At 49.4% G+C, this 13317-nt stretch overlaps 1 protein-coding gene across 4 annotated transcripts in view; it reads left to right on the top strand.

Moving 5' to 3' along the window:
* RNF123 (ring finger protein 123) overlaps positions 1–13317 on the top strand; it is a 44477-nt gene that overhangs the window by 1624 nt on the left and 29536 nt on the right. For 3 of the 4 annotated variants that reach the window (XM_052678302.1, XM_052678303.1, XM_052678305.1), the window contains exons 2-19: positions 443–634; positions 1614–1698; positions 3923–4002; positions 4843–4940; positions 5429–5483; positions 5779–5864; positions 6260–6346; positions 6853–6920; positions 7825–7950; positions 8626–8740; positions 9505–9609; positions 9742–9867; positions 10461–10553; positions 10725–10798; positions 11274–11391; positions 11783–11882; positions 12346–12407; positions 13027–13098. In XM_052678302.1, the coding sequence (XP_052534262.1) occupies positions 553–634; positions 1614–1698; positions 3923–4002; positions 4843–4940; positions 5429–5483; positions 5779–5864; positions 6260–6346; positions 6853–6920; positions 7825–7950; positions 8626–8740; positions 9505–9609; positions 9742–9867; positions 10461–10553; positions 10725–10798; positions 11274–11391; positions 11783–11882; positions 12346–12407; positions 13027–13098 (1632 nt within the window). In that variant the 5' untranslated portion in view covers positions 443–552. Of the gene's footprint in view, positions 1–442; positions 635–1613; positions 1699–3922; positions 4003–4374; positions 4751–4842; positions 4941–5428; positions 5484–5778; positions 5865–6259; positions 6347–6852; positions 6921–7824; positions 7951–8625; positions 8741–9504; positions 9610–9741; positions 9868–10460; positions 10554–10724; positions 10799–11273; positions 11392–11782; positions 11883–12345; positions 12408–13026; positions 13099–13317 lie in introns of those variants that run through there. The other variant, XM_052678304.1, reaches the window with a different exon arrangement.

The following is a 13317-nucleotide window of genomic DNA, read 5'->3' as shown; positions in this document are numbered from 1 at the left end:
AACTTACTGAACTTTGTTAAGCTCTCATGGGCCCACTTCTCAAGTTCGTCCAGGTTCCTCTGGATGGTATCCTTTCCTTCCATTTTATCAGCTGCACCACCCAAGTTGGTGTAATCCACAGACATGCTAATCCCACTGTATGTGTCATTGGCAATGATGTTGAAGAGCACTGGTCTTAAGGTGGTTCCCCTGAGGGACACCGCTTGTCACTGGATCCCACCTGGACATAACGCTGCCACCAGCCACTTCCTTACCCACCAAAGAGTCCTCCCTTCAAGTCCATATCTTGGGAAAGATTGGGAAAATCCTGGGAAGATTTTGGGCAGTTGGACAAGTGGATCTGAGAGCAGGATTGGCAGCAGTCACCAGCTTTGGGCTCTTGTGTGGGGGCGTTAGTGGTGGCACTTTGGCTTCTGTGGCTTAACCCAGTTGTTTACTCCAGGTGCATGAACCCACGAGAAAGGGGGAAGTCCTCAGGCGGCAGCATCCTCTCCAGAAGTTCTGTTCTAGCTGTCTGTCTTACCTCCACTCTGGAGCTGGTGCCTGTGAAGAATGACCTCACGGGGTGCTGGGACGGCTCTGTCAAGGAAGAACTACAGGCTGAGCACTGGGCCAGACAAGTCCAAGGTTGCAGGTATGGGCTGAGCATGTATGAGCAGGACTGCTGTGGATCGGGGTGAGCGGCCCCGGCCTCACCTGAGATCACCTGCGTTCCAGTTGCACTTATCTTGCTGACAAGAGGCATAGCGGGGCTGAAACTGAGTAAATCTCTGAGCTGAGGTGAGATTTTGGGAGGGCCTTTCCTGCCCTATGAAGGACTCCATCCGCAGCTCAGGTCACGGTGCCCTGTCTTCAGCGATGAGAGGCTGGAGGGCATGGTGTTGCTTGTCTTTGTCCCATCTGACTCGGGGCAGATGGCTTCTCAGGTTCTGAGATCAGTCTTTTCCTTGGAAACGATCTCAGGTTCTGAGATCAGTCTTTCCTTGGTACCTGGTAAGCAGTCCATTTTCTCCTGGACTGACCAGTCCATCAGAATCGTGCGTTAAGATCACAGATGTGGGATTTGAGGGCTCTGTGGCACCCAGAGCTTTGTGACACAAGGGATAGCTTTGCACAGTGAAAGCTGGTGTGAGGTGTACAGGATTAAAGAGAGCTGTGAATTCAGTCTAGATGATCTGTGTCTGCAAGCCTTCCTGTCTCTGCATCTTTAGTGCAGTTAACCTAAAATGTTCCAGGACATCAGGAATTGTAACACCAGAATTATTTGTGTTTGTTTATGGGGGTTTGGTTTTGCTTTTAAATTGGATCCCCACTTTCAAATGTGAAGTTACTTTATCTGGCAGCAGTAAGCAGGGCTCCTGAAGATGTCGTCTCCCCCTGGGGAACCACTGGTAGCCAGAACCACTGGTAGCCTCCCCTCTTGCAGAAATGCACTCGCTCCACGTTGCTGGGCTGTAGGGCTGTTAGTGAAGAGAGCGAGAAGGTAAATAACTTCTTGGAGCTCCGTCTTCCCCTGTGTTGGTCTGTGAACCTTGTTGCTTGCACTCGAAGTTAATGCTTTGATTTCTAACTCTCTGAGCTTCTTTTCCTCTCTCTTTTTTTTTTCCCACAAGGGATTGTGAACAGCAGGCTACTGAATGACTATCTGCATCGGGTCTTCTCCAGTGCTGATGGGAACCAGCCTGCAGCTGCTTACAGGTATGGACTTCTTAGTCTCTAGATGGCAGCGATGCTGCATCAGTTCCCTGCATGTAAAACCCCATATAGAAGGTCACGAGGCAATATTTCTGAAATAAATAGGCAGGTATGCGTTGCCCTTCTCATTCCTGTTCCCTCTCTGCTTGTGAAGAAGTGCAAAATGCACAGGTTTTAGCTAGTGAAAAGTATGTCATCAGTGCCCGGTAAATTGAATGCAAGGCTGCTACTTGTACATTGAAGACCAAATGCTTCTCAGGCAGTGGAACTGTCAGTCCTTTTCTTGTTAGGAGTCACCAAAGGAAAAGGAACACGAAATTGCTGTACAGTGTCTTTTTCCATCTCTTTGCTTTCATTTCTCCTTGTAGTCCAGCAGCTTGTAGCTTTGGATGAGAGGAAGGTGCTTTGCATTTAAATGTTTTGGCAGAGGCAAGTCAGCTGGGTGCAGAGCAGGTCCAGGTGTTGCAGAGAGGCAGGCGCCTGGCTGCTGCTGGGTGGGCAGTGCTGCAGAGTGGGCTGGGGTCATGTTCTGCAGCCATACTTAGTAGTGCCAGCTCAAATGTGAGCCTGTGGCTGCTAAAAATAGCTCTGGGTTCTCTGTGTGCTTGATGAGCTGAGGTTCTTGTGGGGGAGGCGACGTGGGTTGTGTTACTTGGCCACAAGCTCTCCTGCCAACATGCCTTGGTTGTTCCAGTGCCCAGTGTTCCAGTTTTGCTTGTCGGTACTGCTGACTTCTTTGCCTGGCAAGCACAGAACTGATAGTTGGTTGGGTCGGTCCCTCTGTTTGCAGCTCCCTCCCAGTCTTCTCCCTGGACTTGGTAGAAAGCCCAGTAGCAGTCAGATTGGCCTCAAAAATAGTATTTACTCCATGAGAGCAACTTCTACGGTGTGCTGTGTTGTCTTTTGGGGAGCTCGTTGTAAACCTCTCTGGCTGTCTCCTCTCCATCTGTCTCGTGCTCTTCTGCCCCTTTCCTGCACTCCTTCTCCATGCTAGCTGCTGATACAGCTGCTTTGCTGAAGCCACTCTCTCCTGCCAATCCAAAGCTGCTTCTTTGGTTCCGCTTCTGTGCATCTTCACATCCATTGGACTTTCAGAACATCTCTCACCACTTCTTCAAAAAGCGCCTGGTCCCAAAGGATTGGAATGGTTGTTCCACAGATGAGTGGAAATGGGAGCCAGGATAGGAAAAGCCAGCAATTCTCACAGTAACAAAGGGAAATCACGATGGCCCCACAAACACAACACAAGCAGTGCTGTTCTGTTGATCTTTGGGAAGTTTTAAAAGGAAAAGAGCATGAAATGACAAAGTTTGCTGCTATTACAAAGTGATGTTGTGGAAGGGGAGCAGCCCCAACTTTACACGTAAAGTAGTGGGATCTGGGCTGATTTCTGCTGCATAGGAATGAATGGGAGATGAACTCTTCAGTAAGTTAGGAAAAAAAAACAGATGGAAAGCAAATGATTGTTAGCAAAGGGATTCTGGAAAAGGAAAGTCATTATGCCACAGAATGAATTTGTGGTCAACCCTCATCTTGATTAGCTTGCTGTGGTTGCACCAGCTCCAAAAGGCTATCTTGGAGCTGTGGAGAGGAAGGGTAAGAGCAACAGCCACAAGTCTGGAAGGTCTGCTGTACAAGGAATAACTAAGTGAGCCAATTTTGAGACGAGAGAACGGAGAGGGTCTGTGTGGAAGGTCTCTGCAGTGGTGGACTGGAGGGTGTTGGCGAGGCATTTTACTTTATTACACAAAGTGTGAAGACAGAATGTTTGTGGCTGTTCTCATGGCGATGATGCTGGGCGAGCTTGACCTCTATCTGAGCTGCTACAGCTGCTGATACGATCTTCTTTCTGGTTTTGTATTATGAAGTACTTGGGAAAAGAACTAAATCCTGTCCTGTGCTGTGTTTGTATGATGCCAGCCTCAGCAATGTCCCAGTCTTTACTTATTGCCAGTACAGTCTGGCAAAATACTCCTCAGCAGGCTGAAGACTGAAGGATCCTCTGTTAACTGCTTCATTTGTTCGCACCTGTTTGGTTCTTGGTTCGTCCATCGCACCGGGATGCTGGTCAGCAAATTCCTCAGATCCATGACAAGAAACTCAGATCGACAGAGCTTCCTGGTTTGTGTGTCAACACGACCCCATGCTGACACGTGTCCAGACTGAAAGGCTTTAAAACTTGAAGGCAGAGCTTTCTGAAGTGCTCCTGTGTGTGTTTATTCCCTAGAAAGCACCTGACGTTCCAGAACCTGCAGGAGCACCTCGACCGGTTGCTAGCAGAGGAGAATGGCTCTGAAGACAGCCAAGGTAGGAGGCACAAGATGCCTGCAGTCTGTGTTTGTGCTGTCTGACTGGGGGGAACAAGTAATGTCATGCAACACAGTTCCCTGAGTAAGCAGTTTTCTGCCATCTGGTGCTCTAATTTATTGCCCCTGTTCATCCTGCCTGCTAGCAGCCCATCAGACAGCCCTCAAGCAGGTCTGCTTGTTGATGGAGGAGGCCAGTTCCCAGGTGGCAATGCCTGAAAAAGCAGCTTTGGAGCAGTAGTTGGATATATTTCAATGATAGCGACGTGCAGAGCCTTTGCCATGACCAGCTGTGAGGAGTGCTGTCCTCACTGGAAATCATAGAGGCCTGCAGATGATTTCTGTCCATGGGTCTCTGCTGTGGGTGTCTGGTTAGGGCCTCAGCCTGTTGCCTCTGTTCTTGCTAGCATCTATTTCCCTGAACCAGGTAGGAAGTGGCAGGATGCATCCTGGCTCTTCTCCTACAAAGCATTTTTCTTGCAGACCACAGGCAGAGCTTGCCCTCAGTGATGTGATACGCTGGCCAAACATTTGGCTCAGAGTTTGACCTTTGAACTTTGCAGAGAGAAAACTTTCAGATGACATGAAGGCTTCATAAATGAAGCCTTTATCATTTATGACCTGACTGCTGCTTAGCTCAGGCCTAGGCTGTTGCTGTGCAAGCTTCCTTTTAGATCTCATGGGTGTCCTGAAGTTCTTTCCTGAAGTTCTCACGGTCTGATGTGTGTAACACTGAGTGCAGAATTCAGGTACCATTGCAGTCTATCTGGCAACTCTTCAGAGCTACCTTTAAATCCTGCACATCTTTTTCTAACAAGTTATCTGCAACTCTCTGTTTCAGATCAGTTGACAGAGGGCCGGCTCGGTCCCTCTACTGTGGTTCTGGACCACACGAGTGGCTTTGAGGGGCTCCTGCTGGTTGATGATGACTTACTTGGGGTGAGTGTGATGCTGGCTGTTGCAGGAAACGGGCTTGTGAGACTAAAAGCTCTCGGTTTGTTTGTCATGGCAGGTCCCTTTCACTGCCTTTGTAATGTGGTGTTAAATGGAATGTACTCAAAAAGCTGAGGAGTCCTGGAGGAAATGATCTCTCCTGGGAAAAGGTCTAGCAGTACCCCCAAGTCTTAGCAAGCTCTGAGTGGAGCTGCAAGGGTGGCCCAATGGCTCACAGAAGAGCTTGGCTAAGCAAGAGGAGGGAATGGCAAAAACTTTTCTGTCCCTCCCTTCAGTGGCTGCCTCTTCCTTCCTTTCTTGTTATGTTGTTTAACAGTGAGAACAAGCTGAGGCCAGGCTGTGCTGCTGTACTTTTTCCTTTCTCCTTTGTCTCTGTCAGTTTCCTGCTGGTTTGCCAGCTGATATTCTTCACTACACTTTGGGTTTGAGGCCTTATTGCCTAACTTTGTAAAATCTTCTGTTTATTGGTCCAGGTGATTGGCCACAGTAACTTTGGCTCTATCAGGGCCACAACGTGCGTGTACAAAGGTAAGAAGATAAGTGGGTGATGCTTTGGTTAAGATCCCAGGAAGAACGCATGGAGAGCACAGGAAATCTTGCATATGTTGCAGTTCCAAAGCTCTGTCTTCCCAAATTCACCCACTGGTTTTTCAGGAAGTCAGGAGGGTGGAGAATTGTGTGGTGCCCAAGTGAAAAGCTGGGAGGGGAGTCCTGGGGATGTTGCAAATACGCTTTGTGCGCCAGGTTATTTTCACATTCTACTCCTCTAACAGTGAGTCAAGTGGCACGGATTTACTGTGTGGTCTCTCTGTTTTTTTTTCAGGGAAATGGATTTATGAGGTGCTTATCTCCTCCCAGGGACTCATGCAGATTGGCTGGTGTACTCTCAACTGCAGATTTAATCAGGAGGTAGTGTAACTCGGCTGCTCGGTGTTCCTCCTCTTTGCCTGGGGGAGGCAGGCCCAGGCCAGCTCTTGTCAGGCACTGGGTGGGATGTTTGGTGCTGGGAAGGTTTGCCATCTGCAGAGTCTCACTATCTTGTCACTCTGCAGCACTTGAGAGGGAGGGTGACAAACATCCTGGGGGGCTGCTTGGACAGGGATTTGGAGTAATGTAGCAGTGCTCTTTTTCTAACCCAAATGTTAGTAGGGAACGGAGACAAAGATCGCAGGCCATGGGCAGACCGTGTCTGCTGTCAGCTGTGCTCCCTCTCTGCCGGTTTCCCCGTTGAAGCTGCTCTTGCAATGAGAGGAATCCTTTGTGCTTGTCCACATCTGAGTCTCCTCTTTGATCCTGTGATGCAGGAAGGAGTTGGAGATACTCCAGATTCCTATGCGTATGATGGCAATAGGGTGCGCAAGTGGAACGTGACCACTACCAACTATGGCAAAGTGAGTACTGTCCTTCCGGGAAGGGAAAAGAAAGCAGGTGTCTCTTGCTGACTGGATTCTCTGGGCCCTGTGGAAAACATTTGATTTGTGCTTCCAGCTTCAGTCTGCTCCTGGGGAGGCTGTGTGCCAGCACTGATTTGTACTTGAGGGATGCTGGGCACCCTGTGTGGATGCTTTGTTTGGCAGCCCGGCAGATTGATTCCCAGCACGGTGCTGCTGGTGATGTCTGAAAGGCTCTGGTTCTTTGTAACGCATCATAGGATGATGCAGTGTTGGGATAAGCCTTATTCTGATCCTATGCGTGTTCCTAATGCTCAAGGGAAAAAAGAAAATCCCATCCAGAGGCTTCCAGAAGTGTCTAAAAATGCAGTGTGAGCTGCTGGCAGAAGGAGCTGCCACTCCTTCTTCCCTGAATCATAAGGGACTGGTTGGCCTTATAGTCCTTCTTCTGATGTGGGAACTTGCTGGGTATGTGTCTAACATATTTTTTTCTCCTTTTAATGCAGTCTTGGGCTGCAGGAGACATCGTCAGCTGTCTGATAGACCTTGAGGAAGGCACTATTGCTTTCTGCCTGTAAGCATCTTTGCCCAGTTCCCTGTTCTGTGAATGGCTGCATATAATCTCCATGTTTCCTCGTTGCTCAGCAGGTTGCTGATCCCTCTTTCTTCCTCCTCCCCTTTATGTTCCTTGTTAGCTCCAGCCTCTGCTTTTCTTTGTTTTGAGAAGCCATCTAAGTGAGCTTTGAAGTCTCCTAAGTTTGGGTGAGAGCAGTTGTTAGAAGAGTGCTCAAGCTCCTAAATAGCTGTAAAGTTTGCTGGGATTTTGAAGGAGAAGGCACATGTTGGGATGCTTAATACTACAGTTGGCTGAGCCCCACTGGTTGCTCTCATGGCAAGTGTAGACATTGCCTGTGCTACAGTTGGAGGGAAGAGTGATAAATGTGATAAATCTCCAGCCTCCATCTCCACTGGACAGTGAGCAATGGCCAACCTGAGTACAAATTGTTCCCAGGCCCGAAACTACGGCCTGAGACAAGTCAGCTGGAATGAAAAACTGTCAGATGCTGCCATTGTCTTTCAGAGAAGAGTGGACTAAGACCATTATCCTTCTATTTCTATCAGTGTCAAGTGGATGAGGCCATAAGTGCCACCTGCCTTTAAAATGTCCTGGTAATCACACACCTTGTAAGGATTTGGGTTGCCCTTGGAGCTGAGCAGGGCTCTTCATACTGTGCTGAGTCCAATGCCTTTCCATGCCATTCTATGCAGATGATAATTCGGCTGTGATTCCCAGGGTAGTTGCTGAGCAGCACTGTGGTGTTTGCACATCTGCCAGGTTACAGGTGTTTAGAAGTAGGAATGACTGTGATGTCTGTGTTGGCAGGTCGCTGAGAGGGGAGTGCAGACACATGAATTGCCTGCTGGACCACAAAACCCTTTGACTGTGGCTAAAGTCTTGTGGGCTTTTCTTCTTTCAGAAACGGCATCTCTCTAGGAACTGCTTTTGATAACATCACGAGAGGTGCTGGAATGGCTTACTTCCCTGCCATCAGTCTCTCGTTCAAAGAGTCTGTTGCTTTTAACTTTGGAAGCCGTCCACTTCGATATCCTTTGGTTGTGGGGAGAGGAGATCTGAAGGGAGAAGAGCCTGCCCTGAGACCATCTATGGAGGCTGTGGAGTGTCTGTGTCTGAGTGCAGTTCACTCTCTTCTCTTAGCATTTCTGCTCAGGGCAGGATCAAGGAGAGAAGAAGCAGATATCCCTCAGCTGGACCACAGCTGCAGGGCCCACAGTCACCTTTGCTGGCACTAGCAGTTGCTGAAATTGAGTTTGCTTTGAGCTCTGAATCAACAGCTAATGCTTCAAGCCAGGAGCTGCCTGTTTCCAGGCATTCAGATCCTAGAAAATCTCACTTTCCAGACCTGGAAACCCTTCTGTGCTTCTGAATCTCTTGGCTTTGGGTCTGTTCAATCTCTCAGCCGTGCAGGACCGCTAGCATAGCAGAAGGATTGCATGCTGCCTTTCTGTGTGAAAGCTGAGACCTGCAGCAGTCCTGAATGTTCCCTTGATAGCTGTCATGGAGGCTTCTTTCTGATCAGAAGCAGTGAGGGAAGTATTTGGTACCCGCAGTGTCGAGGAGAAGATCTCATGGCTTGTGATGCACTCAGAAGTGCACTTTGCCTTGAACTCTGACGTAGGCGTGCATACCATAAAACACTTTGCTCAGATAAAGAAATCCTGAACGAATCTGACTGCATTTTACCTTAACACTTGCCCACTTATCCAGTGGAAGGCTACCGCCCCTTGCAAGACCCTCCTGTTGCAGACCTCGTGAAGGCTCGCAGGCTGCTGGGCTTCCTGAAGAATGTGATCCATATCGGGATCGATGTGACGGTAGGCGATGTTGCTGGGTGGCTCTGGGACATCGTGCCAGGAGATGTGGTTCTGCACTGTGAACGTGCTCAGATTTTTCCTGACACCTACGTGCTTTTACATGGGGGCATAACATCTCTGGTCTTTGATTTGCGAAATGGGATTCCTAATAGTTCCACCCTAAGGCTTCAGTTAGATCGTACTGGGCCTTGTTGCCCTCAGTCCCACAAAGTTTCCTTCCAAGAGATGATGTTTGTTGGGTTCAGAATTACTCCACTTGATTTTGCAGCCTTGAAAGAGATTGGTTTGCAGGACATTCTCCTGATGTCCTGGTGCAGTGACGGGGTCACGCTCTCTGCCATGAGAACTGTTTTGGTTGTACCCACGTTCAGTACAAACCAGTCTTTTTTTCCTCGAGGGTGAGAGATGCTCTGTTCATGCCCAAAGCACGGGGAATGCTCTCTGCTATAGCCTCAGTTTACTTGGAAGCCCCGTTCACTTGTTGACCTCCTCTGCAGACATTCCCATTTGCAAGTAATGACGTGCACTCAGAAAATGAGTTTTCATTTGGAAAAACAGATTGTCAAGGTGCACGCATGTGACTGATACACGTGGACAGCACTACAGCTCTATGGAGGCATGAGCTGCTGCTCTGCCTCCTAAATTGCCACGTTCAAGCTTTTTAGCCCAATTCTAGCAAGCAGTGGCTGCTCCAGGCCCCTGGTACACTCAGTGCAGAGGTGGACTGGGCACCAAGCTGTGTTTTTCTGGGTTTGTCATTGCAGGAGGGGAAGCTGGTGGAGAAGGATGCATCCATGTGGCAGCTGCAGGGAGAACCCACAGTGCTGATTACATTGGCCCACATCTTCAATTATTTCTCCCCTCTTATGGTGAGTTTTGCCTGCTCATTGCAAGCTTCTGTAGGTATCTGGTTTCATGCAAAGGGATGTAAATCAAGCTTCAGTCTTTGCTGGGAAGTGATTCTGCCTTGAAAGGCTGTTGACTTGCCTGTCTTCCTGCAGTGCAAGGTGTACCTGGTGGAAGATGTGCTCATGACCTTCCTGTTGAGCATCCTGGAGCGAGGAGGGGCAGTGGAGGCCCATCCCCTTATTCAGCAGCTGCTGGATCTCATGTGGCTTCTCATGGAGGTGAGTTGTTAGAGTGCTGTGAGGTGCTTAGAATAGGAGCACGCACTGGAACATGCTGGTAGTGATCAACTTCTCTGCCTTCCTGGTGACGAGATCCCGTTTTGCGGTAGACACTCTTCTTCCTGAGATTATCTTGCTGACCAAGTGAAGCCAAATCGGCTTGCTGGTGGGGGTGCCAAGATTGCAGAAGAGACAGCATTTGTCCCACTAGTTGGCTGTCAGTTGGACTCAACAAGGCAGTTCCTCCACCATCACATTTAACAAGAGTAGCTTGTCTTTCCCTTCTGGATTGATTCTGCCAGGGCTGAGGTTTGGAGGCTGTGGGGAGAGGTGACTCAGCTCAGCCAAATAGGACCTGGGACTTTGGCTTGTCCACTGGGTTGGTTTTACTTGCACAGAAGCTTATCCTCCTGTAGTAAAGTGATAGCAGCAACCACTGCTCACGCTCCCTTGTTGAGTAAGGTGAGCAAATGCTGTGGGTTCAGAGTGCCTGTGTTTTCAATACAGAAATAAATGCTGCATCCTTCCAAAGCTGCACTGTGGGAACAATAGCTGTTCCTGACATCATCCCGTTGCTGTTTCTTGTTTTCTAGGAATATGAAGTGCACGAGTGCCTCAAGCAGCTACTGATGTCACTGCTGCGGGCCTACAGGTTCTCTCCTATCATCCCAGACCTAGGATTACAAGTGAGTTGCACTTCTGAGTCTCCAGGAATCTGCGACTAGCCAGCTTCCGTTATGTTCCCTTGTCCAAAGGTCCCTAATGTTTTCGATTATCTGCAGTTATTTGGTCTAGCAGTGGCAGTTCTGTCCCACTGTACCTCTGTAGATGAGTCAGTTTTGCTTCTCGTTTCCTAGATTCACTACCTCCGGCTCACCATTGCAGTCTTGAAGCATGAGAAATCCAGGAAATATCTCCTCAGCAATGTTCTGTATCCTTTGTGCCTCCTCAGTTCTCTGTTCTCCCTGCCCTCAATAATGCAGCCAAGGAGACTGCAAGGATTAGCAGAGCCCAGGAGGCAGAAGCCACCCCACCTTTGAGAGGTTGTTTCTCACTTCTCAAGTCTCCTCAGTTTGCCTGACACCATTCTCTGCAAAGTCCTGCTTTGAGGAGCAGGAAGCAGTGCCATGAGGGTCACATCTTTATTTGTACCTGACCCGCTCCTCTGATGTCCTTAGGCTTTAGGGCAGACCACTGCTCTAACTCCTTCCAGAGCTGACTAACTGCCGTGCCAGCATTTGGGCTGCTCCTGTGCTGAGTGCAAGAGGCTTCTCCCAGGAGAAGGAAGCTCTGGATTTGGCAGAGCTTTGAGTGGTTTTGGAGAGGGGCCTCTTACTACAGCTCTGAAAACAAACCCCATCCCTTCTCTGCCACAGCTTCTTGTGCTTCCTTTAACTTTGCTGCAGCTTTGACGTGCTCCGTTCAGTTGTGTTCTTCTACATTAAGAGCCCGCTGCGTGTGGAGGAGGCTGGTTTGCAGGAGCTCATTCCCACCACGTGGTGGCCAAACCGCTTCACCAAGGAGGTGAGTCGGGGCACATCTGCTAAGGAGACCAAAGGATCTCGGTAGTCCGTGGGCCCTTTAACAAGGGGAAACCCAGCAGAGCTGCGTGGAAGCTGTGCCCCTCTGCTGCCCTGTCGTCTCCTGTTAGGGTGTGTGTCTCAGGGCTGGGGAGGTGACAGTTTTCCATGGCATCAGATTTGGAAGGGGAACCTCACAGAGCCAAAGAAGTTGCAGATAGGCTTGAGTGTTCTTAGAAGACCTCCTGCCCTGATTTGTTACAAGGCCAAGGAGGGCCGGTTAGGTGTGCTTGTGTCCACACACTCATGCCTTGTTTCAGTGAGTTTCTTCTGCTTTGGCAGGATGCTGCCCCGTGCTATGTACTCCTCCTAATCTCTGTCTGTTCCTCAACCAGGGCAAGGAGAGTAAGGAGGTGAAGGAGGAGAGTGCTGAGGAAAGACTGAGGCGGCGGGCGTATGAAAGAGGCTGCCAGCGGCTCAAGAAGCGCATTGAAGGTCTGTGAGGAAGGAGAGAGATTGCCAAGATCCCATTCTTTGTGTGCAGCCAGAGAGATCAACCCATGAGCTGTTTCCGAATCGCCTTCCAGACCTGACATGCAGCTGTATTCCCATCACAAAGGCTGCACTGCAGAGGCAGAGGCCAGCCATGGCCACTGTCACCTGGTGGATGGGTTCAAGTGTTGGGTCCCCACTGCCCACATATGCAGCACTCTGCCAGGCATTGTGAGCAAAGCAAAACCCACCTTTAGGGGCATTGTTTATCAGCTGGGGATGGATTTATTGCTGGGTGGAGAAGGAGAAAATTATCCCAGTGATGGGGCTAGCATTCTGCTGGACCTGGTTCTTTGTGCTGGGGTGGTGGTCTTTCTCCTGATGACAGGGCACTGGTGGAGTTAGCACGGGCAGTTGCTTTCCAGTTGTTACTATCCAGTAGCAAACTGCTATGTCCCTGTTTTAGTGGTGGAAGGTCTCCAGGTTCAAATTCTGAAGCTGCTGCTGAACAACAAGGACAGAGGAGGGGTAAGCACTCTGGATTTTTTGCTACATTATCTCTGCATCCCAGGACTTGTAGGGTACAGAAGTGCAGCTGTGGAGACGTTCTGTCCTCAGAAGCAGTTCACTAATTGATCCAGTAAGGCAGGCTGAACTGCAGAAACAGTTTTTGGGCTCTGTTTAAAGGGGTATCATGGAATCACAGAATCATAGATAGTCTCAGATGCTTTGCCAGTGTTGAGTGATGACATGAGCCGCACCTGGGCCAGACTTTTGTTTCTGTTGAACTAGGCAGACACAGTCTGACTGCAGTGCATTCTACCCTTACAATTAATACTAATTCCAGAGAGAAAAGAAATGGCAGGCGTGTGAGTGTGTGCCTCTACAGAGCAGGTGGAGGATGTTCAGCTGCATAAAGCTGTGCATCTTCTGGCCGTCATCAGAGCATCCCAGTATGGGCCTCAGAAGACACAACACTGCAAAACAGTGGCCCACAGCCTGCTCATGGGTGCTCCAGCAATGGTGGTAGCTGGGTCAACTGCTTTCTCTTGCTGAACATACTTCCCAAGCATATACAACTCTGCTAATGCCTTTCTTTGGGAGTTCCTTTCCCTGTGAGTTCACCACCTGCTTTTCCTCCTGCCAGGGGGAAGCATCCAGATACATCTTCCTGAACAAATTCCGCAAGTTTCTTCAGGAAAATGCTAGCAATAGAGGGGTAAGTCAGAGGGACAGCCTTCCCACAGGCCTCACCTGAAGAGCTCTCTGGTACCTTTGGGGTGGGAGCTCTTGCCCTTTTGGCTGAGCTGCTTCCAGCAGATGAGCAATTGATACCTAGATAGAGCATCCTCTTCACCACCTGGGTGAGGACCGCTCTTCTGGCCTTGGCTCAGGCTGATGGCCTGCAGCTAAGGAAGGTGGGGATATTATCATTATT

The sequence above is a fragment of the Tympanuchus pallidicinctus genome, unplaced genomic scaffold (assembly GCF_026119805.1).
Source record: "Tympanuchus pallidicinctus isolate F22 unplaced genomic scaffold, pur_lepc_1.0 scaffold17, whole genome shotgun sequence".
Classification (NCBI taxonomy): domain Eukaryota; kingdom Metazoa; phylum Chordata; class Aves; order Galliformes; family Phasianidae; genus Tympanuchus; species Tympanuchus pallidicinctus.
The sequence above is the reverse complement of the archived record's forward strand: the minus strand, read 5'-3'. Positions and strand labels throughout refer to the sequence as shown.